At 44.6% G+C, this 27,133-nt stretch overlaps 1 protein-coding gene across 4 annotated transcripts in view; it reads left to right on the forward strand.

The window, feature by feature from the left end:
• The first annotated feature begins 2,137 nt into the window (after positions 1 to 2,137).
• The window catches only part of LOC119465296 (ornithine decarboxylase), a 55,531-nt gene continuing 30,535 nt past the window's right edge, over positions 2,138 to 27,133 (forward strand). The window contains exons 1-2 of one of the 4 annotated variants that reach the window (XM_049655956.1): positions 2,217 to 2,260; positions 2,380 to 2,435. In XM_049655956.1, coding sequence (XP_049511913.1) covers positions 2,433 to 2,435 — 3 coding nt within the window. In that variant the 5' untranslated portion in view covers positions 2,217 to 2,260; positions 2,380 to 2,432. Of the gene's footprint in view, positions 2,261 to 2,379; positions 2,436 to 5,432; positions 5,560 to 14,521; positions 14,577 to 27,133 lie in introns of those variants that run through there. The other 3 variants (XM_037726089.2, XM_049655957.1, XM_049655958.1) reach the window with 3 other exon arrangements.

A 27,133-nucleotide genomic window follows, 5' to 3' on the forward strand; every position in this document is an offset into this window, starting at 1 on the left:
AGATAGCTTACTAAGTTATTTATTAGTTGACTAGTTCGTTTATTGAGCCAGTTTAGTTATTAAGTTGGGTAGCATTGTTGGTTAGGGCACATTTCTGACTACGGGAAAAGGGGGGGGGGGGCTTCTATTTTGAGCCAGTTGTCATCGATAATTTGAAGCATTCGTGCCAACAATCCAAATTTCGTACTGTGAATGATTTTTATATTTATAAAAATTAACCGACGATTACGATACTCCCTAATACAAAATTTTAGCGCAGCTGCATACGTGTTTTCATTTCGCGATATATTGGTAGGTGTGGACAGTCTGTCTCGTGCGGCATGTTGCAAACAAGGAGAAGTGTGGCCTGACTGCCTCGCTAATCGGGGATATAGCGAGAGGCAGCGTGTGGATGACGTGCGGGTGCGATTCACAGCCGGCGCCGCCGCAGAGGGACCACCGCTCATGCAGCACTTTGTTCTCATATATGGCATCGTTGTCGTCATCGGTGAACAGACGACGGGCAGTACTCTGGCGCCATCTCGTAGATATTGTCGCCGCAAAGCCCGTCTTGCGCACTACGCTTTTCTTGTCACGCTTTCGCCAAAACCTCCTCCTCCGCTTTCCACCTCACAGTTCCTCTGCACCCTCCTCCCCCACTTTCCTTCTCGTGTTCTCTTCGCTTTCGCCGTCTTTCATCCTCTGCTGGGCTTCGCGTTCGCTCTTTCAATCTGCGCTGTGCTCGTTCGCTCGGCTACGCCCAGGACGCCGACGTGCGCCTAAGAATTTCGTTCTGACATAATTCTGAGAACTTTCGTAGAATACGTCTTTAGAGCAGCTACGCCATCGATCTCTTTTCCAGTGTCGGGCTACTATGGCGATATTTCTGCACCCTTTTTTAGTAGTGACTGCATTGTCTACTGCGTCAAAGCTGTACATGTTTTCGTATATACTCAACTTGGTCTCGTGTAGACCTTTACCGATTGCGTAATGTTCTTGGAATGAGTCTGCAGACTTGCCTAAAACAAACACATGATTATTTAGTAGCCCTCCTAAGCAAGCCATTTATTTCTTGTCTCGCTGTTGCGTCGTACGCCTAAGTACAGAGCTAAGCTTAAGCACGCGCTGAAGCGAAGTTGCTGCTTGGATGCGCCGAGTATAGCTTCGGGCTTCGATGACGTTAACAGATGATGTAGACGCGCGTGCGTAGCAACGCCAACACGGCACGCAAGAACCGGTAAATAAAGCACAGTTTTCCTAATTATATAATGTAGTGATAAATCAATCATTGAAACAAGTACTTTCATACTTTGTTTTGAGCTCATTTCTCAATGGGGGCCATCATTTATGTGTTGCGAGATTTTCTTTTCTTATAAGCACGCAAAAAATGGCAGGGTGGCATATGCTTACACGTTACACAAATCTGGGGCCAATGTAAACTGCTTTATGTACATGTACGCGTCGTCGCGGCTTAGCAGCTATGGCGTTACGTTGCTAAGCACGAGGTGGCCGAGATCGAATTCCGGTCCGGGCAGCTACATTTCAATGAAGCGAAATGCAAAAACTTCGATATGCCGTGCCTTGGGCACCCATTACTGAGCCTGCGGTGATCAAAATATTTCCGCAGTCCCCAACTACCGTGTGCCTCAAAAGAAGATCGCAGTTTTCGCACGTAAAACGACGAGAAAGTATCATCCTACTGTAGTGAACTTTGCCAAATCGTCGGCATTTGACAGTGAACGCTGAAAGTTCGCTCAACACGGCCTCACGTATTGGTTTAGTCCTTGTTTAATCGACCTGATTTATGCTATCCCACGCGCCATCGCTTTTCCCGCTGATTTCGTATCGTGACCGCTGTTTTCCGTGCACCGGATGTTTGCTTTTTTGTCATTCCATTCGACGTAGGTCGCACATTGCGCGAGATCGGAGAGGTACTGTGACTGGATGCCAGAGAAAAAAAAAGCAGGGTTATGAGCCGCCTGTACTGCATGTCACGGTAGACGAAGGCCTTGCCTTCAAAATGTCATCGGCTGTTCACTTTCCGGTCCTGACTGGTATGCTGGGACATGTGTTTGAAAGCTCTGTATGTGGCCATGAAATGGGAGGGAGAAAAACAAAGCTGGAAATGAAACATAGAGATAAAAGCAGACTACGCCACGTTACTGCAATAAGAGCTGTGTTGCGAGAGCGAACTTGACGGTTTACGCGCACTGAGCTTGCCGGGAGGGTAGCCTAGCCTAAGCTCGAGAGTTGACGAAGACCGGCACAAGAAAACGGCAAGGTGAGCTAAGAAGCAACAAATTCGTTGGAATGATTTGCCGAGACACCGTCTGGTTAAGACTGCAAGGAATAGAGTGATATAATGCATAGTTCGGATCTCAAGCATTTCTTAATATGCAGTATTACAAATGTGAGGACTATGGTACACCACTCGGTCGGCTGGCGTGAAATTGATGGTTAGTGCGTAAATTTGCCTGATATCCGGGCTCGTGGTTTAGAAACGTTCTTGCGGCTTTATAGCCCATTGATTTACACGTCTTTTATTGGCCTAAATGTAGGCGCAATCATATATTTCTAAAAGCAAAAATAGCAGTATGAACCTGCACATATGCAGTGTTCTTGTGTTTTGTTATATTTACACCACATTATTTTGTCCATAATTAGCAATTTGCAAAGTAAGTAAGCTGTTTGAAGCGAGACGGATGATGTTTAGGCAAATCAAAGTATTACAGTAATTATCATGCGGACTTAATCACCATGCTTTTGGCTCCCGTGGAAACTAATGCCACAGCACCATCTAGTAATTTTTGTACGAAGCTTTAAGACAGCCGCGTTTTTACGCCATAACACCGTACACTCCGTCACATATAATAAATGTGCTTCTTCAACGACAAGGCTGTAATGTTCGACAGGTAGAAAATAAATTGTTCACCAATTCATGCACCCCTAAGTAGTAATAGGTACTGTCAGGTAATGAAGCTATATTCGCTCACCTAAATCTGTGCCGTACAATATATTTCAAGACTTTGTAAATAAGAACGATATCTCAGAACGCTTATAGTTAACAAAACAAATTGTCAGTTTTAAGCAATAGAGGTGTAAATGGAATATCCATTTTCTGCTACATTTCTGCTACAACTTCTGGTCTCATTTGCTCAGTATTGTATAGTCGGTCCAGTCTCGCTGCCACTAATACACCTATAATGTAAAAAAAATTATATGACAATGCAAGGACCTTAATTTTGACCAACAACAGGCGTCTTGTAATCCACAGAAAGTGTCAGTATACGTGCAAATGAACCTTAATGTACGCCCTAAAAGCGCAGTGTAGTCGACGCGAGGGCTCAAAAGATTACTTGACTCTCTGTCTACTGCATGGAAAAGAAGTAAAAGCAATAAATAATTAAACTACGGCGGATAATTTCTCTGAAACGTCTCTCGTAATTTCTCACATAGCGACGTCATGACACTGTCAGGCTGGCGTCATGGTGATTTATAACAATGGGTGGCAAAGCTGAAAATAAAACAACGCACGGTTCACGCTTCATGGGAAACCTGCGCTGTTTGGGGGCGTGGGACGGCTTGTTTTTTTTTTCATTTAAACAGTTTAGTCCAAAATAGCTGAGTAACTATTGTTAATACTTGCTACGAAGACAGGTGCATCCGATTTGTCTCTATAATTATGACATTTATTAATTTGTTCGTTGCGGCAGGTAGGCCTTCATTCTTGCAAAAACAAAGGAGGAGACGACTGGGACTTTTCATGAATCTCTCAATACGACAAACAAAATTTACATGCTGAAGCGTAGCAAGCCACGGCTGAAGCAAATTTGGTTTGTTTTTGAGATGCCCGCATGGGGTCGCTCCTATGTCGCATCCAATTGGGGCCAATTGCGGCCCCAATTGGATGACGTGCACGTTGGAACCTACTGAATGTGACAAAAGAAACAACATGGTTATTAACGAATAAGATGAACATAAAAAGACGCTGTCTGTTCTACTTTGTTATATGCAAGAGAGCTTTTATTTTACAGTGATTGATAGTTTCGTTTCAAAATAAAGTACGGGCGCTGATGCAAGCTGAGCTGCTGTGCCGCCTTTGATTGAGATTGATACCGAGCGTGCCGCCGCTTAGTGGCCTTCACGGCCGTACTAACACGACCGCAAAATTCACAGTATCAGCTTCGTTGTTAAATAGTGTTAGGTAAGTACATCATTTTTAGCGTCGGCTCTATGTCGTGTCACCGCAGAGCTATAGACTCAAAGCGTATCTGTAAGGGTGGCTATGGAGATATTGCCAAACTTGATGGTCTCATTCAGAACTCCAGGCAAACAAACCTTTGTTTGTTTGTCAGCAGGTTAACAAAGGTTAACAAATGTTAGTTTTATTTATGCGCTCACCGTTCGCAGAAATGGAACGCACTATAGCTTTCGCACTTCTTTAATACTGAATGCTCATTTTAGAAAGAAATAACAACGTGAAGCCAAAGCCAAAGCGAATAAATAGCACAGGGAACATGACGGTAGCCAATCCCTTCCAATTACACTAAAGTGACGGTCGTTCTGGCTCTATTTATAGGACTCAGGGCAAGGCAAATGTGCGGAACACTTTCGCGTTTTTTATTCTTGCCTTGCCGGCGTAGATTTAGTATTAGAAAAACCACTTTTTGAAATTAGACAATAATTTTCGCTATCCGTGGTGAACAGGCAGTTGAATGCTTACTGGCGGGTTTTTGAAGTTAAGCTTTTTGTTAGTCATCGGAGTTGTTTCGCAGCTTTGGTTCCCTCCTCAGTATGTCATTTCTACCTCAGGAACCATATCTAAAACTGTGATCGATCATGGTGTTTAAAGTGCGGAAAAGAGTGGCCGGTGGTGAGAAAATGCGAAGTTACGATCAAAATATGCAGGTGAATTAAAATTGATTGCATCACAACAAGTCCGAAATTTGTAAGTCATACACGGGATCTTAACCATATGCAAAAAGAAAGCTCAGTTCACGTTTTATATTTCTCCTCTAACACCTGGATTGCCAACTATGGAATGACAAAACAAATATAGCTGCAACAGCAGGCCAAAATTGTGGTTGTTACGGAAATATTTCATTCCTGCAATACCTTCTTCGCTGAGGCATTAGGCACATTGGCTGAAATGACAATGTAAGCTTACGTGAGCGCCCTTTTAAACGCTGTAGCTGCGCCATGCTGTTCCACCGCAACTTTCCCTCAACGTTTTATTTTGATGTATTCAGAGCGCGAAAAAAAAAGAGGGGGGCGAAGGTGGGGCTAGAGTGCACGACAGGAGAGAAGGAATGTGTGTCGCACCTGCAGAGCGTAGGGACGTATGCGCCATAGTATCAGGGATATCAAGTGCGCCGTCAGTGACGTCGCGAGAAGCCATGTCTTGCACAGTATATTTATACACTTCCCATTCCCTCGCCAAATCAGCGACGAGCTGTCACGTGGAGCCGACAGCACAATTTGATTTCTTCGACGGCCTGAACAAGCCGCTTGGGATACGGGATTCGTGGGCGATTCGGGCGGAAACCAGTACCTACACAGCCTGTGTCTCGTGTTGTTCAGGTACGTGTACCACGGCATAAAAATAGCGAATCCTCATACATTTCACTCTGAGTCAGTGAAGTGATGTTAAAGCGTATGCGCAGGAAGGCCGTTGTGCTGTTTATAGAGGAGAAAGAGTCCTTAAATATCAGTACGGAAAGGACCTTCATACTAAGGTTGTTGGAACAACCGGAACAACAAAAGCAAAACCGTTTTCCTAAGAAAGTGCGCCGTTCAGAAAATTTGTGATTCAATGTCGAATCTTGATCTCGAAGATACAAATTTTAATGCTTCAAGGAAATATTCCATTTGAAAATGCTTGGGCGCTTTAACGTAAAATGATTCCAAACTGTTTAGATTTCAAACTACTGACGTCAAATTTACGTAACCACCAACGCTAGCATCCAGCGGTGACGCGCTGCGTTGTCTGAACAACCCAATCAAACACTCTCTTCGTTTATAGGAGCTCACCTTTGTTCGCTTTCAAAACCAATAACGTTGTTTACACTCAGCGTTTTTTCTTATCTAATTGGCTGACAAGAGGCGAAGAGCACGCTCTAGTGGAGAGGGTGTTGATGGGGCCGAGCCAGCAGAGTGAAAATAGATAACTGCATGAAGAGGGTGGTGCCGGCTTCTCCGATTGGTCCGTTTCACCATAGTTAGCTTGCGGTGGCCGGTCGAAAATCGCGGCGGCGTGCAAAAGAAGGATAAGAATGCCGCTAAAACGGATCCTCAGCAAGGAAGAGTTGGCAGAGCGATGTCGTATGCATGCCGAAAGGGCTCGATAACGTTTTACTGCCACGCAAAAAGTTTTATCATGCGCAAATAAATACATGCTCACCGGCAGGTGCGAGGGGCCTGAGTGATCGGCGGGCAGCCATCTTCTATTCCTTTCGGGACGGGGCAGTCTGTGGCTATTCAGCAAACTTTTCAGGTTTTTTCGGCATATTCATACATTTTTTCGCGTCCACGTCACTTTGACGTGCGAGTTTTCGCTGTTTTGTGAGGTCGCCTGACAGACAGGCGAAGTGGGCATAGCCAAAAAACATTGAAGCAATAGAAGAGGGCCAGTGGTGCAAAGGTGTCCAATCAGGAATGATTATTTCTCTTTTGTGCGGTTTAATCATGCATAATCAGTGCGTACACGGTATATCAGATGGGTAGCTATCGTGGTTTTGGTGACGTCGCGTGACAGATAGGCGAAGTTGGGAGTGGCCCGAAAATGTTTCGACCAATCGTGGAGGCTGATTGCAGAAATTTGAATCAAGATAGTTTGGAATCATTTTACGTTATGGCGCCCCTTATTCGGAATTGAGAATGCGAGCGGAATCAAAATGACAACGAACTACTATCGAGCGGTCGTTTATAGTACAAGTACCCAAGGCGTTAAGCAACAAAAAAAAAGTGGGCAGCTTGCACCAGCGGCGCAAGGCTGGAGTAAACAGCGGAGCTGGTGATCGACTTGGCTTCTTTCAGATTTTACTAGGCTTGGCCTACTTTTGCTAGAAAATGCGAAGTGCTGCTAGGCACGGTATTCCGAATCGGCTCGCCACCAACGCGCAGATTTTCGCTTGGCCGAGCGACGCGCTTTAAGATGAGCGGCTCCTTCTTCGGGTGTTCGAATCTTCTTTGGTCGTCCCATGTCAAGGCTACATGTACTCGCCACGTAGTCAACGAGAGTGGCGGCTTCGAGCTCCTCTGTGACGTCGCGGCCAGCTGCGCCTCCACACTTGCCGGGGTGTGGCTGGTCGAAACCAAGGCGGTTGGTCGAAATCTGCCGTGCCGCCGCCGTAGGTGCCTGCTGCAGTCACGGACAATGCGCGCGTTCGGCGCGAACGCGGAGAAATGGGGAAACGCGGACGGCGTCGGCCTCAGCTCTGCGTGTTGCCTCGTTGGTGCTGCTAAATTTCTTTCTCTCTCTCTCGTTCTTATTTTCTCTTTCTCTCTCTCGAGCATAGCGCGCGGCTCTCCTTCCCTCTATTTAACATCCCACGAACGGAGAGGAGGCGAATGACACGCCGCTCTGCGAGGTGGTGGCTAGGCAACGCGCGATGACGTCATCTCCAGGAGCAGTATTCGCACTACTGGGCGCAACCAAGACCTTAAACAGCTTCGCTGTTAATACCACCGAAGTTAAATTTCGGTAGAGATACTTCATAATTAATCCACCCAAAAGCTAGTTTATCACAAACCTTTATAACACACTTTTATACAATACTGGAAACCTTTTCTTGGTGTCTTTTTCTGGCCACATTGCGAACATTGTCGACAGAGACTGTTAATACAGGTATGTATGCAAAGGTTTGGGTGCAAAGATAGCGAAATGCAAAATCACAAAATCACTGAACACACAGATATGTGTGTGTGTCTTGTGTGCGTGCGTGCGGGTGTGAGGGTGAATTGCCTTGAACAATGTGTGCGGTCGTTTTCAATTTGAAAATTTGCTTCAGGAGATAGGTCACTTTGTTTCTGGTAGCGGCATGAAGTAAGAACTACATTGCCTCCAAGATACGTTAGAATTCTACACCAGTTATAACCTACCATTCCATGTCATGGTCTAAGAACGGCCCCATATTTTTTTCGGCGGACGCTGTGCCAGACGCTATTATACGCTGACGTAAATAGATGTAAATCTTTTCACGTCATTATCAAACTACAAAAGTGCGTTTGGTAGCAAAACGGTTGCAAAAAATTTAACTGAACGGTTTTGTAAAGGTTAAAATATGTCTGGCGATTTTATGGTGTTAAATCGTGAGGTATGCTCATGATTTCAATGAAATCGGTCAATGCTGTCTGTGTTTTATAAAAACCTGGCAGTCTGGAACTCAAGTGCAAAGCAGGTTGGGATGTGTCGTAAGTTACACAGTTTTATAAATCTTATTGAAAAAGAAGATTAAGGCACAAGAAAATCTACGTCAGGCAGTTTTATATTGGGATAGCAAAGTGCGCATAGCAAGCTTTTCATTCTTTCAATCTATCTGTATCTAGAACAGGGGAAAACGAAGGAAAAGTATTTGCCATGTAGCAGACGAAAAAGGCGGTTCCTCCAGTGAAAGTCACTAGAACACTAGAACCGAAGCCGGAGGAAGCCTTATAACGTGCATTCTAGCTGAAACTTCCACTGAACAAAGTTTTTCGCCAAGTATTATACGCATTTATCTTTGTGCTGGCTTTCAGCACCTTTATCAAAGGTATCAGAGCATGTTTAGGTGCGTTTATGCTTGGATAAGGAAGAGAGCGGTGTGGATCAGAGATATAACGGGGATAACCGACATTCTAGCTGCCATTATGATAAAGAAATGGAGCTGGGCAGGTCATGTAACGCGTAGGGTAGATAACCGGTAGACCATTAGAGTTACAGAATAGGTGCCAAGAGAAGGAAAGCGCAGTCGAGGACGGAAGAAAACTAGGTGAGGTGATGAAGTTAGGAAATTCGCAAGTGCAAGTTGGAATTAGCTAACGCAAGACAGGGGTAATTGGAGATCGCAGGGCCAGGCCTTCATCCTGCAGTGCACATAAATATAGTATGGTGATAATGATGCTTGGATAACGCAGTGTTGAATAAGTGACCACGAACACCAGAAATGGTGGTTCGATTGAAAACTGCACCTCATCCTCAGTAATGCAGTTAAGACCGAGTACTTTACCCGAATGTTTTTACAAACGAGTTGTTTAGATACTTTAGTACTTTAATTATTACCTTAAATAAATGTAATAAATGACTCTGGTGGAGGTGAAATGAGGTCGATAGAGGCCGTTCTCCTCAATGCACCAAAACCTCATCAGATAAGGCTGAAGTTGAGCGATGTCACACATCCGGTTGCAAGTGGAGGTCAGGTCAAGCCTTATGAGGTAGTTTGCCCACCTTTGTCAGCAGGTATGATGCACCTGTGTTTCATGAGCTACGCGCACGTTCATTTAAAATGAAAGAAAATACACGATCGCAGCCTGGTGTACGTGTCTGAAACTCTGCCGACGAGTATATTAAGAGAGTCAATGTTGTGCGCGGTGCAGCTCGTCCTCGCCTTTTGCAGGTGCATATGTGTGCCAAGTTCGTATATCTCAGGAAACACTGCTCTGCGTTTTTTGCACCAATAGCTTTGTCGTTTGCATATGAAAATATTTGGCCTGGTTTTATGCGACTTTCTTCATTATGGTTAATTTTATCGCTACTTAAATGTATATCTATTATTTTAATGAAAGACAAAAGAATAAAATACGTTCGACCGTGAAGGAAAGTTGATGTACTATACGTCAATTTTTACTGATATCGAGTGCTCAATACAATATAACATCTCGTCACGGTATGATGTACTCAGAAACAATTCTGCGTGCTATACGACTTTCTAATCTATGATTGGTAAACGAAAGCAATAAAATAGCTGAAATATCTGCTTACTAGCATATTCGTCAATTTCTGCAGGTAATGCCGGCAGCCTCTTTATGACCAATTTAATAAATAAATTTACAGGAATAACACTGCCGAGGACCCGTTGGTAAATATCAACCAAACCCAACAGGTAAACTGCTTCTCCGATGAACATGTTGAAAGTATGATACACATCGTACACAGTACAAAAAGAAACAACAGAATACGCTGAACGACAGTTGCCCCGAAAGTACGTCTTCTTTAAAAAAAGGAAACTCTTGTCTTTTATATATGCACCAACGTGGTAGCTTGCAACAATAATCAACCTTCTTCACAAACTACCAAACAAATTGGACAAAAGCCTGAACCACATCAATTTTTATTGTTTACATTGAAAGTTAACCAGATAAAAGGCAATTTGTGCCTTTGAAATATTAACAAACCCTTATCGATCCCCCCTCCCCCACTCTCACGTAAGCATAGCTTTTTTTTCATTTTATTTCGGATCCGCAGTATCGCATTTCGAAATTGTGCATTTATGCTCATAAAATTCTACTCATTAGAATGCTACACTGACGAATTTATTGCTTTTAATTTGCCATCTCATGTCCTCAACGTGGCAGTGACGTTAAGAAAAACCTAATCTCCATCAGAGAAATGTCCAAACTACTGAATGTTTAGTGTTCAAGTATCTATTACATACACCGACTAAGATTGCAAAACCGCATGCTGCACAAAAATAAACAATTTGCCCATAAAAGGACAAAATGCAACCTTTTTTATATTAAGGCCACGTCGGACTTCGCTGTTAAGAAATTCTGCGGCATTGGTTTGGAAACAGTAGAGGATGAAAAAATGCATTTGCTCTACGGAATCCTAGGCGTCATTAACAAAGAAAGTCCCTGTTTGGCAATATTGATAAGTTTTCTGAACTTTCATCAATTGAAGCAAGCGCAAAATACCATTGCTGGAGTTGAATTTTTTTATGTGGCGATGATATATAAAAAAACGCGTGGAAATTGAAGACCGTCCTAATATGCTCACCTATATAGTCCCCAAATGAAAGCTCAAGTACTTCAAAGAAAAAAAATTGTCCTCCACCCTACTGTATACTGAAGCTACAAAGGCAACTCATATGGTTTTGTCGTGCAGAAAGCTTGGTCGTTGAAGAAAAAAGTTGCAGTTTCGCCCGAAAGGCGAAGCATCGATTGCAATAGCACATTAGTGGACAGCTATGCAAACTAAAGATATTAGGTTAATCAGCCGTATAAGCTTTTACAGTAAACAAAGGCACACTAACTAAATTAACAAGCGTGGTGTCACGCGCGCACAAGCAAACATGAACGCTTCTCACTCGACGGCCGCGGAAACTCGCTGTCAAAACGCGGGAGTAAGTCAGCGCAGCAGCAGCAGCGAGCGAAATGAGCTTCGCGCCGGCGCTCGCATCGCCGCCGAAGTATGGCCCCTCCGCCTCCCTACCCTCCCTCCGGAGCGTTGTACGCGACTGGAAGGCTGCGCGCTTCCTTCCCGCTTCCCTCCCTTGTGTGCGCGAGCCGTGATTGCCGGCGCACCGTCGCATGGTTTCACCCGCACATACTGGGTACGGTGCGCGGCGACAATTTTATCGCTTGTGGGCTTTATACGGAACATGACTGCGACTGCGTGGACAACAACAGAAGTTTGCCCAGATTGTCGATGTAATTGTTATTGCAATAATATTTGTCCAGGTGCATATTTTGAATTTAAGGACCATAGCCTCACCAGTAGTTGTACCCTTTGAGCTCATCGTGAGGTTTGCAGATGAAGACGCGAGGGCGAACTGATCGACAAATTAAAGCACTGGGACATTGAATAGGGTAACATATTTCAGGGAAACCCGCAAGCTTTGGAATGTTAATGAAATTGGCACCCTCGTCACTATAGCACAATACTGCACAGCAAACTCATGCGGGTTTCGTAACACAGAAAGCTTCGCAGTTGAAAACATTTCTCCAAGTCCGGAATTTCAATTCCGGACCATCGCCTTATTGGGGTGGCCCGGAATTTAAATGAACTGGGAAACTGAATAAGGCATATCTGTTCTGGAAAGCCCTTCGGGTTGGGGAAAGTACATGAAAGGGAAAACTTACAGGCTCCCTACAACAGCGCGAAGCAGACAACAAACGTCAGCGCATATGCTGACCGTTTTCACGATTTTACTTGTAAATGCTCCTTGTGCTGCATCTTCCGCTTAGCCGGACCTAAGATTGGACACTCAGTAGAGTAAGTGCTTCCCTATATAAATTCTGCAATGGCTAGAGGCATAAATCATTGTCCTTGATCTAGCTCTCACACATTCTTTTTTACCTGTAGAAAGCGGTATAAAAACAGACTATGTCTACATATTCAAGACGCACGTATAGAGTGATTTGTTGACGTTGCGGCCGGGGTGCGGCCTTCACCAGAAGTTCATCACAGGTTTTCATAAAGGTTCGAGCCCTCCAACTCTCTCGAAACGTTAACAAACGCTTCGTACGTGCGCCTACTGCACCGTCAATATTTGGCCGCACCCAGCAACTCTTCGTTCTAATAATATATATGCTGGGCTTCTCACGTAACTAGACCACGACTTTAAAAAATCACCTGGTGCACTTTCGGCGAATTAGACCAACAGAACATTGTTCACGCACGTCTTGAGTTCCCATAGGTAATATCTTGAAGTGCGATTAATGAGACAATTCGTTAAGTTTAAGCAATATTTGAAATATGTTTTAAGTGCAGAAGTCAGACTTGAAAAGTTGTAGGGCGTTGAGAAGCACTCAATTTGTTGTTTCCATGACGGTTACATTTTACTTGATGCTTGTAGCCAACTCTGAAGAGAGCCCCCGAAATATGGAACATATGTGTAATTGCGCTCTTGCGCGTCTCGTCATTAATTCCCCTTGATTGTTTTTGCAACGAATAAACTACACGGGCTGTTTGTGCCAAGCATGAAAAAACAAGCGGTCGGCCCAGGTGTCCAGCGTACATCAGTGTTTTCGTTGGGAAGAAGAAAATATGGCCACTGTACTAACTGATAGAAGATATGTACGCGTTGAACGCACATGCTAACGCACCCGGCCGCTGTTTTACGATGGGCATGCCGGGATTCGTTCTTTCGAAGCACGATTAAGAGAACTGTCATCCAGAAGCGTGACAGCACATTTACGTCATTATTTTTCTTTTCACAATTCGCAGCTGTTTCTTCAGAGCCCAGAAAGAAAAGTAACGTAAAAGATAACGTCACCAAAACAACTTCATTGGGTGTTTCTGAGCACACTCCACTGCTTGTGCAATTTAATTTCAGGCGTATACAAACGAAGCCTACATATTATGATTAAATGGTCATGGATTACAAAATTTAGCACCTACGTGTATTTCGTTGTCAAATCTTAGGAAGCCACACAACAATTGCTTGTTGGCTTCTAAAGATTTGACTATATATATATATATATATATATATATATATATATATATATACAGTGTGTCCCAGCTATCACACAGCACGATTAAAAAAAAAGAGGAACGGCTTCACGCGAAGCAAACCTAGCGCGTATTGCTTCCAGTGCAGTGGAGTAGCCGCCAGTGATTTTTTCGTTACTGAGATTTAAATAGGTAATTGTAATGAATTACTCAACTTGAGAAGTACTGCCCTGATTATGAAAGTGTCGACGAGAAAATTGTAGAGCAAGATGAACAACTCTCGATACAGCTTTCCGACTGTTTCTCAGGACCAATAAAAGTTCTTGTCACCGTCACAGCTTTCTGTTGCTCAGTACGTGCTTCATAAATGTGTCTTTCCGAGCGTGAAAGATGCCCGCGAATACACGCAAAGCGCCTCGAACCGCTAGTCGCGTGGCAATTCTGCGTGCATTCGCAGGGCATCTTTCACGCTCGGAAGAACACATTTATGAAGCACGTATTGAGCAATAGAAAGCTGTATCGGGAATTTTGCCTGTTGCTCTACAATTTTCTCATTGACACTTAGATCATTAGGACAGTACTTCTCGAGTTAGATAATTTAGTACAATTAACGAAATACATCTCAGTAACGAAAAAAATTACTGACGGCTACTCCACTTCACTGGAAACAATACGCACGAGGTTTACGTGGCTGAACGCCGTTCCTCTTCTTTTTTTAAAACGTGCTGCGTGATAGCAGGGACACCCTGTATATATATATATATATATATATATATATATATCGTCGACGTCAATAACATCGCACAGGACGGGATTTTTTTTTCAAGCATGCGTAGACACCACGGAACGGATGCAGCCATAATGTTGGGGTGGTTGTGCCAGGCTTTGTTTTTATGCCGTTGTACGGGGGGGGGGGGGGGGAGGGGAAGGGGGGGTTAGAAAAGCTGGTGTGAGTAAATTGCAATTGTGTCGCAGATCGCAGCTGCTCATAAGTGAACACGTCATCTGATTGGGGGTTCAAATCATGTGTATAACACAACTGCGAAACATTAGCGGTGACCGCGGGGATAATTTCGCGTTCCCAGCCGCCTGATGGCGTCAACAGCTGGCCGCTACATTCATGTAATGAGGCACACATGCGCGCCTCACACATACGCTCTGCGGTGCATGAGCCTATCCTACGTTTGCGGCTCTCCCTGGACAAAGCATCAGCAGCAATTTAAGTTTGGTTTGTAAAATTTCGCTTACTCTGCAAATTAGCACTTAGCAAAAGTGTGTGGTGGTATTGTATATGCGGTGTTATTTAAATTTGTTTCTTGCAGTGACAGGAAAGCAAAAAAAAAATATAACCAATGCCAGGTAACGCCATTGAAGACCTTGAGGTGGATTACTCAAAGTCCGACATTCTTTGTAGAAGAAATCGAAATGCATAATCGACTTAAAAGCAACATTTCACAAGTTAAGGCTCTATGCAAATACGCTACGCCACAGCCTGTAATTTACAATCGGATGAGTGGGCAAGGGGTTTCTACTAAGAATATACATAGAAGAGATCGAAGTTTTATAAAAAGCTGGCTTACTGTAAGTGCTACGACCTATGCCTGGTACTCTGGGGACTATAACATTTACATTTTGCTGGGATAATGAGAAACGAGGATTGATACTTTTTTTTACAAAGTAACGGGAAGTAGATGAGGCTAGCTATGGTAGGGTTTCATGATTTCATAGACCACACAGGTTTGCATTCTGCAACTTTTCCGTGCTGTGGGTACCTAAGTTTTTACAGTTTCCTAAACTTAGTTAGGTAAGTTGCGTGTGGGGGCAAAGGAGATAGCGTGACCCACTTGGCAAGTTTCACTCCGCAAATTAGTTGATCCTGCGAGCGCAAACTTGATAGTTTTTCGAGTGCTCGATATAAAATTCAGGGCTTCTCTGAGTCCTTTGAACAATGGAAACTGGAGAGAATACTGTACAATGATGTTGTGAAAGGTGTCATGCGCGGAAAATACGACGATGCATTGTAGCGCACGTAAAAAGAACTCTTGAGCGCTTTTATTATATAGAAAGTTGATCAGGTCATAAAGACTGAATCTATCGCGCCATGTTCGAAGATTTCAAAAGAAGAAAGCAAAGTAAGTTCGGTATATGTGTAATCAGGCAAACTAAAACGTCAAAACAAGTATTCCCCCTTCATGAACGTACGGTTATTCAACGCTTCGTATAAATTGATATGGTAACATATCTAAACCACGCACCTAGAATAGAGATGTTGTTTATACAAGGAATAGTTTTGTAAAGAGGTACAACATATGAGCACATAATATTTAGGCCTTCGGCCTTTTTCACTTCAGATTGAGAGCGTTTGCAACCTTCCCTTTTTATTTCGAGCGTTATACAACTTTATAGCTACATATCAGGGGCTGCATATGTCAGGGGATCAACAGTCGCTAGATTTTAGCTCCAGATTTATCGCAGAAACCACAGTCAGTTATTTAGAAGATAAAAAATTAGAACACACTCCTAGAATGCGGGCTTTGGCAAGTTCAAACTCTGGATAATATTGGATTCTGTAATGCTCGCAAAAACTCACTTCACAGTTTTTTGTTTCCAGGCCCAACCAAAATTTCATAACTTTAGCCATTGCCTATACTGACCTGTAAAGTACGCAGAGCCGCCAAGCTACTGTCATTCGAACTAGTGATGAACTAGATACAGAGGCTCCTTCTATACCTAGCGATGAAAGTTAGAAGGGCCTTGAAAGACCTGACCAGGGGAAAAGCTGCTGGAGAAGATGGAACAACAGTCGATTTAATCAAAGATGGAGGAGATATCATGCTTGAAAAGCTTGCGGCCTTTATACGCAATGCCTCACGACTTCAAGTGTACCAGAGAGCTGGAAGAACGCCAACATTATAATAACCCATATGAAGGAAGGAAGAATTGAAAAATTATAGACCCATTAGCTTGCTTTCAGTATTGTATAAAATATTCACCAAGATAACTTCCAATAGAATTAGGGCAACAGTTGACTTCAGTCAAACAAGAGAACAGGCTGACTTCAGGAAGAGATATTCTACGATGGATATTATCCATGTCATCAATCAGGTAATCAAGAAATCTGCGGAGTACAATCAACCTCTCTATATGGCTTTCATAGAATATAAAAGGGAATTTGATTCAGTACAGATACCAGCTGTCGTGGAGGCATTGCGTAATCAAGGAGTACATGAGTCATACGTGATTATCTTGGCAAATATCTACAATGATTCCACAGCTACCTTGGTTCTCCACAAGAAAAGTAGAAAGATACCTTTTGAAAAAGGGGTAAGACAATCTCTCCAATCCTATTCACTGCATGATTAGAAGATGTATTCAAGCCATTAGAATGGGAAGGCTCAGGAGTCTTGTTCAACGGCCAATATCTCAGGAACCTTCGCTTTGTAGATGGCTTTGTCCTGTTCAGCAACAATGGGGACGAATTACAGCAAAGGGTTGAGGACCTTAACCGAAAAAGTGGAAGGGTGGGGCTGAAGATTATTATGCAGAAGACAAACAATGTTCAATAGCCTGGCAAGGAAACAAGGATTCTGGATCGCCAGTCAGCCTCTAGAGCCTGTAAAGGAGTATGTTTATCTAGGTCAATTACTCACAGGGTACCTTGGTCATGAGAAAGAAATTTACAGAAGAATAAAATTGGGTTGGAGTGCATACGGCAGGCATTGCCAAATCCAGACTGGGAGCTTACCACTGTCGTTGAAAAGAAAAGTTTACACTCATTGCATTCTACCGGTGTTAACATATGGGGCAGAAACTTGGAGGTTAACAAAGCTCGAGAACAAGTTAAGGACTGCACAAAGAGCGATGGAACGAAAAACGTTAGGCCTAACGTTAAGAGACAGGAAGAGAACGGTGTGGATCAGAGAACAAACGGGGATGGCCGATATTCTAGTTAACATTATTAAAAAAAAGTGGAGCTGGGCAGCCCATGTAATGCGTAGGATGGATAACCGGTCTACCATTGTACTTACAGAATAGATACTAAGAGAAGGGAAGCGCAGTCGAGGACGGCAGACAACTAGGTGGGGTGATGAAGTTAGGAAATTTGCTGGCGCAAGTTGAAATCAGCTAGCGCATGACAGGGGTTATTGGAGATCACAGGGCGAGGCCTAGGTCCTGCAGTGGACATAATTACAGGCTGATGATGATGATAAAGGAATGTGCAAATTGCACAAATGTTGAGCATAATGAGGATTATTCTGCGAATGAGCGGCCTCCTCGAGGTGCTAAATGCAAAGGAGAGAATTTCAAAGGTTTTGAGAAAAAAGATACGGCTTCCTGATCACCACACCATATTAGTGTTAAACGCGGGAAGAATACCTTTCAAAGAGATTTCTCAATGCAATGCTCCTGGATCTTCCAAGTTATTATTGCGATAGCAATTATATGGACACTCCAAAGCAGATTTTTTTACGACCTTGTCACTCCGTGTACTCTCCAGTGAACGACTTTGTTACCTTGTTTCGTGATCCAATCTTTTACTTAGGAGACAACCGGAGTTTCATCCATGCCATCTATTGTGGGATTTTATTGTGATAACAATTATATGGACAGTCCAAGCTGATTTCGGCCGTCGGTGTTGCCGTCGCTGTGAGGCTCCGTATTGAGTCTATTGACGATGAAATCGTTGTGGCGCGCCGTATGCTGTATGTGCGAGTGAAAGTGCGCGACAGACATGCACTTTCAAGGGAGCGAACGCACGGCGGAGAGAAAAGGCGACTTCTTCCGTAGCGTGAAAGGCCGTGGGGGGACGGGAGGGAGTGAGGGAAGGCGACGTTCAGCTGCGGCACCAAATGCGTATTTATGTAAAAACGTTGCGAGGCGAGAAGTGGTAAAGACTTCTGACGCTGCTCGACGAGTGTCCCGTTCTGATCTGGTCGAAAACCGCCGAGCCACCCCCAGAAGCACCGGTAAGAGTCACCAACAGCGCGCGCGTTCGGTATGAACCTGTGCAAAACGCCGACGGCGTCGACAACAGTTCTGTATGTTGCTGGTGCTGCTGCATGTCCAAGTTTATACATCTGATTAAACTATTATCGTTACTCCGTATAGCTCTTTACTAATTTGTTACCGCAATTGATGCTTCGCCTTTCTTGTGAAACCGGGACAGTTTTAGATGTGTGTATTGCCTACCCTTCAGCCACGTTCAGGGCGTTTCTTACCTGTCATACGTCAATTGCCAGTGTACCATATTCGGTGTTGGCCATCGTAATGCCGCCGTCATCAGGCCGTAGTGCCGTCATCGCGATGTCCCTGTCATAATATATACATGCCGTTTATGGTACCTAATTGTCTCCATCGTCGACGTCGATGACGTCGTCATGTAATCGTTGCATTGTGGTCGGTATGCTGTTTTAATCTCTTTCTTCGTCACTTCCTGACTTCGCGGATCTCGTCGTGTCCCAACACCATTGTCCACGTTATTCTCGTCAGCGTAATATCATTGCCTTCATGTTCTCATGGTGATACTTTGGTAATTACACGCTAATCGTCATTAAACAGTCGTAGCAAAACAGCCGGCATACTACCGTCGTCATGAAATAGTCGTCGTAACACCGTCTTCATGAAATAGTTCTCATACAGCCGTTGTCATGCCATCCTAACCACCGTCATGTTGAGAGACGCCGTGGTGGCTAAGCGGCTATGATGTTACGCTGCTAAACACGAGGTCACGGGATCAAAACCCGGCCGAGCGGCCGCAAGTCGATAGGGGAAAAATACAAAAAAAAAGAATGAGCACAGCTTGCACTAGTGATGCAAGGCTGTAGCAAACAGCGGAGCTTGTGATCGACCAAGCTACAGCCAGGCTCGCTATGCCGACGACGCTGGATACTCAAACGCCGACTCTCGCGTTTTCCTTCTCGAAACTCGGGATCTTCTACTCGACGACACCTCTTCTCCGCTGCAGATTCGGCACGGAATTCCGGATTGGCTCGCCGCCGACGCGCAGATTCTCGCTTGGCCGCACGACGCGCTTCAAGACGCGGCTTGGCTAGGTGTTGACATGTCTAGGCGAAGCGAGGCACATGTGGTTGCTAGGTGACGCAAAGTGACGTCATGGCTAGACGGAGCGAGTGCGCGGTCGTAGCAACTCGGCAGTGCGGAGCGGCGGCGAAGCGAGGCGCAGCTGTGCGAAGTGGTTGCCAGGAAACGCGCGGTGACGTCATCGCCAGGCGCAGTTTCTGGTCTACGCTATACGGGCCAACCTCCGACTTAAACAGCTCCGCTGCTATAAGTCCGTGTCTCGTGCATTGAGTGCACGTTAAGGATATCCTGGTTATCCAAAATAGTCCGGAGTCCCCGACAAAAGCGTGGCCCATAATTAAATCGTGGTTTCAGCACGTAAAACCGCAGATTTCAATTCAATTCAGTCGTCATGTTGACGGCGTCGTCTAACCCCCATCGTCATGCTATCGTGGTGAATCCATCATCGTCATGCCTTCGTAATTTTCGTCATTAGGCCATTGCCGTCATTGCCACCACACAAACTATCGTCTTAAGCGCCGCTGTCAAGCAATGGTCGTCATGCCGTCGTCTTGGCGTTGTCGTCACGAATACACTTGAGTCATACACGGAATTACTTGCCTTATAAATGCACATTTCGCCCTCTCGTAACAATTTGCGGAACACCAAGCAATGCTACGGCAACATAGCGGCAACATAACCAATTTCAGTAATGTGGAAAGTTTATCGAGACGGTGATTAATCATCACACCGTGTTGGTGAAGCATCGCACTGACAAGGACATAGCGGATAGACACAAGACATCAACACAGTATGATGATTAATTACCAACTCGCCCAACAAGCAGTGAGCATTCTGTATACTTGTGTCACCCCACCGTGTCCTGGTTTTTGCGCTGCTTCACCAACACGGTGTCACGTTTTTATTCTATTTATGGAATCAGCCCTCTACGATTGGTCAAACGCTTTCCGGCTGACCCACGTTCTCCTGTATGTCACGCGACGTAACGGATGCCGCGAAAACTCTTTATTTTCTATAACCTCTGCACACTGATTATGCATGATTGCACGGAACGAAACAACATTAATCATTTTTGATTCCACATCTTTTTCACCATTAGCCCTCCGCTATAGTTCAAACGTTTTCGGGCAGCGCCAACGTCGCCTTTCTCTCACGCGACATCACAAAACCGCGATAACTGAACATGTCAGAGTAACGTGTACGCATTAAAGATGAAATAATATACCGACAAAGAATAGCCAGAGACTACCTACACTGAAAGGAATAGATGACGTCTGCCCACCAATCGCTCTGGCACTGCCTACTCGGAGCGTCCTGGCCGAACGGATTTATTTGCGTACAATAAAATATTACGTGGAAGTATACCACTTTCGAGCCCTTTGGGTAGGTATACGACATCGCCGTGCCAACTCTTCTTCGCTGAGGATCCATTTTAGAGGCATTTTTAACCTTCCGTTGCACGCCGCGGCGATTTTCGACCAGCCGCCGCAAGCTAAGCAATGGGAAACCCGTAAATCCGAGACGCCGACACTGCTCTCCTCCACGCGGTTATCTAGTTTCACTGTGTTAGCTCGCCACACCGAAACGCTAACCCCTTCTGCTTGCTCCTCGCCTCTTGTGAGCCAATTAGATAAGAGAAAGTTATGAAGGTAAGCAATGCTGTTGGCTTTGAAAGCAAAAAAAAAAGTTACCTCCTAAAACGAGGAGACCTCCTAAAACGTTGAGACAACGCTGTGGGTCACCGCCCGATTCTTGTGTCGCAGGTTACATAAACTTCAACGTCAGTAGTTTGGAATAAAAACATGTTTGAATAGTTTTCAGTTATAACGCCCCAAGCCTAGATACGCAGCTATTTACAACATGCTTCCCATCACACTGACTCCCACAGCTGGTGGGATCTCCTTATTCTTACAGCAAGTTGCAGCACATAATCTTGCCGTAATTATCACTGTTGTTCGATGGCGTATCTGCCTTTCATACCATTTAGCATTTCAATCACTGTTCTTCTTTCTAACGCCATCATTACTAAATTACTTTGTTTACGGCACTGTGAGTTCTGGCTATTGTATTTTACTCACTGAGTGAATATAGTTGTAAAAGGCTTTTACGGAACTATTTATGAAAAAACAGAACTAATTAGACGATTTCTTGAGTCAAATACATCATATAAGGGTGCAGAAATCATAACAACATTGTTGCAGAACTGCGAGCTGTACGGGTGAATGATTACGCTTTTTCGCTACTATGTTATTACGGCGGTGCAAAATGATCCCGCGGCTGTATATCCAACGAGCCCGAATGTCAACCAGCAGATATTCCTGCTTGATGGATGCAGAGGCACTGTCGGATAATAAGGCTCTGGAATTCTGTTGCGTTGTATATATAGACACGGCTGAATATTCCGGCTCTTTGGATAGTTAGTCTAGCCGCTCATGTCACGGAGGATATTCGAACACTTTGAATATTCCGTCCCATTAGGCATTCAGACCAAAAGAACAAAGAGGTTTAGGTAGGCACAGGTGAGCAAGAGAGGTCAGAAGCCTCGTGGACAGCGATACAGTCATTGCGTTTTCATAAATCACAAAGAGAAAAAGCGCAACCGATATATTCGGACTGTTCGTTAGCTTCATCCTATTACTACTCATAAATCAGCAGGCGTTCAAATGTACACAAGGACGCGGGGTTAAAGCACCTCGTGTAGCATGTGCAACAGTCTGCCCATATGCGCCGCAAGTGATCATGGCGCAGATGTTTACAAGTAGCAAAACCACAAGATGCAGGATAGATAGAAATTTAATAAAATGATAGAGGTGCATTGAGGCTCATGTGAATATTGAGGCTATTGGGATGCCTATTTTACTCCTATCACTATTATCATCATCATCATCATCATCATCAGAAACAGCAGCAGCCCACTTTTATGTCCACTGCAGGATGAAGGCCTCTCCCTGCGATCTGGAATTACCCCTGTCTTAAGCTAGCTGATTCCGTTTTGCACCTGCAAATTTCCTAATTTCATCACCCCTCCTAGTTTTATGCCGTCCTTGACTGCGCTTCCCTTCTCTTGGTATCCATTCTGTAACTTTAATAAGCTACCGGTTATCCATCCTGCACATTACATGGCCTGCCCTGCTCCATTTTGTTTCTTTTGATGTGCATTCGGATATCGGCTATCCCAGTTTGCTATCTAATCCACACCGCTCTCTTCCTGTGTCTTAAGGTTAGGCCTAACATTTTTCGTTCCATCGCTCTTTGTGTGGTCCTAAACTTGTTTTCGAGCTTCTTTGTTAACGTCCAAGTTTCTAACCCATATGTTAGCACCGGTAGAATGCAATGATTGTACACTTTTCTCTTCAACGAGGCTGGTAAGCTCACAGTCTGGATTTGGCAATGTCTGCCGCATGCACTCCAACTCATCTTTATTTTCTGTAAGTTTCTTCCTCATAATCAGGGTCTCCTGTGAGTAATTGACCTAGATAAACGTACTCCTTTACAGACTCTAGAGGCTGACTGGCGATGCTGAATTCTTGTTCTCTTGCCAGGCTGTTGAATATTGTCTTTGTCTTCTGCATATTAATTTTCAGTCCCACTCTTACACTTTCTTGGTTAAAGTCCTCCATCATTTATTGCAATTTGTCCCCATTGTTGCTGAACAGCACAATGTCATCTGCAAACCGAAGGTTGCTGAGATATTCGCCGTTGACACTCACTCCTAAGACTACCCAGGCTAATGACTTGAATACTACTTCTGCGCATGCAGTGAATAGCATTGGAGAGATTGTGTCTCCTTGCGTGACACCTTTCTTGATAAGTAACTTTCTACTTTTATAGTTGAGAACCAAGGTAGCTGTTGAATATTTGCAGGTATTTGCCAAGATATTGATGTATGCCTCCTGTACTCATTGATTTCGCAATGCCTCTATGACTGTTGGTATCTCTACCGAATGAAAAACCTTTTCATAATTTGTGAAAGCCATATGGAGAGGTTGATTATACTCCGCAGATTTCTCGATTACCTAGATTGATGACATGGATGTGATCCATCGTAGAATATCCGTTCCTGAAGCCCTTCCTGAATATTCCTTACTGAATATTCCTTCCTTTTTTCTCCTAGCACGCACTAAATATGCAGAATGCTTCATTTTAGCTGTTTCCAAATCATATATCACGTGTTTGCAACATGTCACTCTATGTTTTATATCATAATAGTAATGAAATTTTAGTATTATATATAACGTTAAAAGAAAAAAAAAGCACACAGGCCTGCGCGACACACGCAGCACATTCACAGCGTAACTTGGAGCAGCTGCTCCATAGGAGCTCAGTTTTCAGCACCACGCACTACAGGGTTTTCGCGGCGAAGTCTCTTGGCGTCGTTTTGACGAGAAAGATCTGAAGTGTCCGCCCGTCGTCGACGGCGAGCTGCGGCTTGTAATGCTCTCTGAACAGCGGTCTGATGAACCCGATGTTGCCTGGTTGCAGCCGCACGCGTAGCTCTACGATTCGCTTCTTCAGCAGCGGTTCGTTCCTTGCGAGGAGGCGCCATAACATGTACCAAAGATTAAACACAGGTATCCAGAATACGTGGCGCACAAGTCACATCCCTTGACCAAGGCAATGAAACGTTGCTGTTGATGATGATGGTGGTTTGTTGGCATCCCCTTCGAAATGGGGTGGTGACAAATAGCCACCTAGCCTGCTGACGTTAACCAGGTCCAGCTACAGCAGCATGCAACTGCTATATATGAATGCTACATGTCGCGACACCTGGTGGAATATAACGCAACTGCAATCCAAAGTTTACACGTATCGACGCTACGCGACGCGGATGTCACATCGCGTGTCAAATTGCCCTATACATTGGTAATGATGACGATGTTGCTGATTTACTGACAGTGCCGTTGAAACCACACGGTGACAGTCACCTAGCCAGTTTGAATTAATGAGGTATGCCATACATGTCTTTCATTACATCAATATTTACACATCTCCATAATCTTCTTCTTCCTCAAGACTTCACTGTCTGCCTTGTACCGCTTCCTATGCAATTGCTTCATGGCGCTCGATCTGATGTAATTATATGCAATTTCAATGCAAAGGGCGCACCTGTCACATCGCAAGACAAGTGGCACAATACCAAGCTAAGGATGATGACCATGATGATTTGTTGGCGTTACCTTTGAAACGCGGCGTTTACATAGTCACCTAGCCAGCTTGGTTTGATAAGCCGCACGATAGGATGCTAATGATTGTGATGATGATGATTTATTTGCACCCCTTTTCAAACGCGGCCTGTGCCGCGTTTGAAAAGCTACCGGAACCGGAAGGTTTGAATCTGTACCGCAACCTGTGCATCTCCTACAAGGCGTCCTACCAGCTGAAATAATATGCAACTGCAATGCAAAATGTGCACGTATCCACGCAACGCGCCGCGTATGTCACATCGCGTGTGCTCGCGCTAACCCTGTTGCTAAACCCAGTATCGAGTGTCCAGTACCATGCCGGATTATGGGCCCAGTGTCCCGCTGAGGCGCTGGCAAGGCGCGTCATAATGGGAAGCGCTGGGCTTGGGGTACTGGTGTGAAATGCATATCTAGAGCAAGAAATACGCGGTGCCTGGCTACCGTATACATTTTTAAATGCAGAAAGCAACAGACAGTGTTTTAATGCAAAAAATGAGAAATGATTAAAAAAAGTTACTAGGCCTATGATTCGATCGTCTGTACTACAGATGCCAAGCCCAGTATCTTACCACTAGGCCACGCCGACTTCTTTTTTTAATTACCGACTTTAACATTAAACACCAGCAAAACCACTAAACACAAAAGATACGTGTCAGCAAAATTTTAACTGGCACGACATATCACAATTTTTTTTTCAATGCAGCCAATTGGTTCAGCATTTCAATCCCTGTTGACTGTTCAGGGAGTGCCCGATGGACATTCCTTAAACATACTACACTTTCACTGAAGTTATCGCGTACAGATATCACTACGAAATCAACATTACTGAACGACATTCTAGTTTTACACAAACTGTGGAGACCCAGGCGTATTATAGCGTATCGTATGACAGTACACTACGCCACGCCGGTACGTGGTGAACGATTAATAATGTGCCATGTCAACACGCAGACGCAGTTTCAGTTTCGTACAGACATGTCTCGCACAGACATGGTAGATGCGCTATCGCCCCAAAACTTAAAACTTACGCCTCTATCAGAAAGGAAAAGTAGTTGTTCGTATCCACTAGTGTGCCTAGAAGTGCTGCAGCACTCATTTACTTTTGTGATTGGTATTTTAACTTCGGAAATGACTTCAAGGAACCGCCAACCCGAGACGCTGTACGGGCCGTTACTGCTCATTTTGACAGCCGTTTTTTGTTCTTCACACATGGGAAATGCAACATTTCCTTAGTTCGACAATGTGTTTGAATCTACAAGTCTGTGTAGTCACATAACTCCATCAGAGAAGCGTTGGTTAGTCCGGCTGACAGCCATCAGTGACAGCACATACACATATGTTTAGACACGTCGCATCAGGTCTCATAGTTTCTTATGCTGGCACTGTAGACACAAAAAATTGGCTGTTTAAAAACGCTGATGGGAAAGCTGAAATATACACCGATGCATCCTCGTTAGACTACGTCATCGTGGCCATCCCCCACCCATGAGCTTAATTGACGCTGTAAGAGCTCACTACTCATCTTAAATGCGAAACGTGTCACCCTTTTGACAACCACCCCATATGTAATACCCCCACAGTGGGGCCTTTAAGGTAGTAAAGTGAAAGTGATTACGGAGACCAGACGGGCTGATAATAGAGCGTTTTCGCTGAGCGCTTGCTGTCCGCTCCGCTCAGACCGGCATATGCTAGCAAATGCCACACAGCCGCTTAGCAGGAACACTATTGAGCTTGCGCACAACGCTTATACCATCAGCGGAACGAAGACCGCATCCCTCGCTCCGCTACAAAGCCGACTGAGTGGAGCGTGACAGCGTGTCTACTTTGCCTCTACGTCGTTTCGCAGCCGAGTTGATAGCGCGTCGCTCGCGTCTCGGCAAGACGCGCTTATCAAATGCGAAATCTATGCAGTTCCCTGCAGTATCTCAGAGCGTGAAATCTGAGTGGAGCGGAGCAAAAGCGGCGCTCTGCTAAAACTGCCTAAAGTGTAGACCAACTAGGCGGATACGGTAGGTCTAACCTTCGGTGGAAGCGAACGATCTCAGCGCGGGTACCTGGTGAATACTAAAATATTTGTATTTGAGCCTCAGAACCTTTTAACTATTATTTTTTACTAGACTACGAAAAGTGCAAGCACATGCATTGCCTTAGTTTTGTTATCGGCGCGATACCAATTAGCGGCAGGCTTCCTGAGTTCCGTTCGAACGCGTCTGAACGACTGCTGGGTTTCATTTCGACGGCACAACAATGGGACAACTCGCTCTCATCTGTTACGTACCAACTACTAGAAAACGAGAAGTTATCAGTGTTTGCGTAATTTCGTTCCAGAATATAGCTATACGCGCAGTCAAAAGGGAAATGCACAAAAGAAAAGTGATCTTTTGTCCTTCGCTGGGCTCGTTCGATCGGTTACGAGGTACGCCGAGGGACGACGCCGGCACTAGCCGCAGGAACGGGAGCCTAAGAGCTGCGCTCTAAAAAATATTAGCGTAGCTTGCACTGGAGGCGCAATGCTGCAGGGACAGCGGAGCTGATCAGCACCTAGCTAGGCCAGGCTTTT

Source organism: Dermacentor silvarum, chromosome 9, assembly GCF_013339745.2.
Source record: "Dermacentor silvarum isolate Dsil-2018 chromosome 9, BIME_Dsil_1.4, whole genome shotgun sequence".
NCBI classification, from domain to species: Eukaryota; Metazoa; Arthropoda; class Arachnida; order Ixodida; family Ixodidae; genus Dermacentor; species Dermacentor silvarum.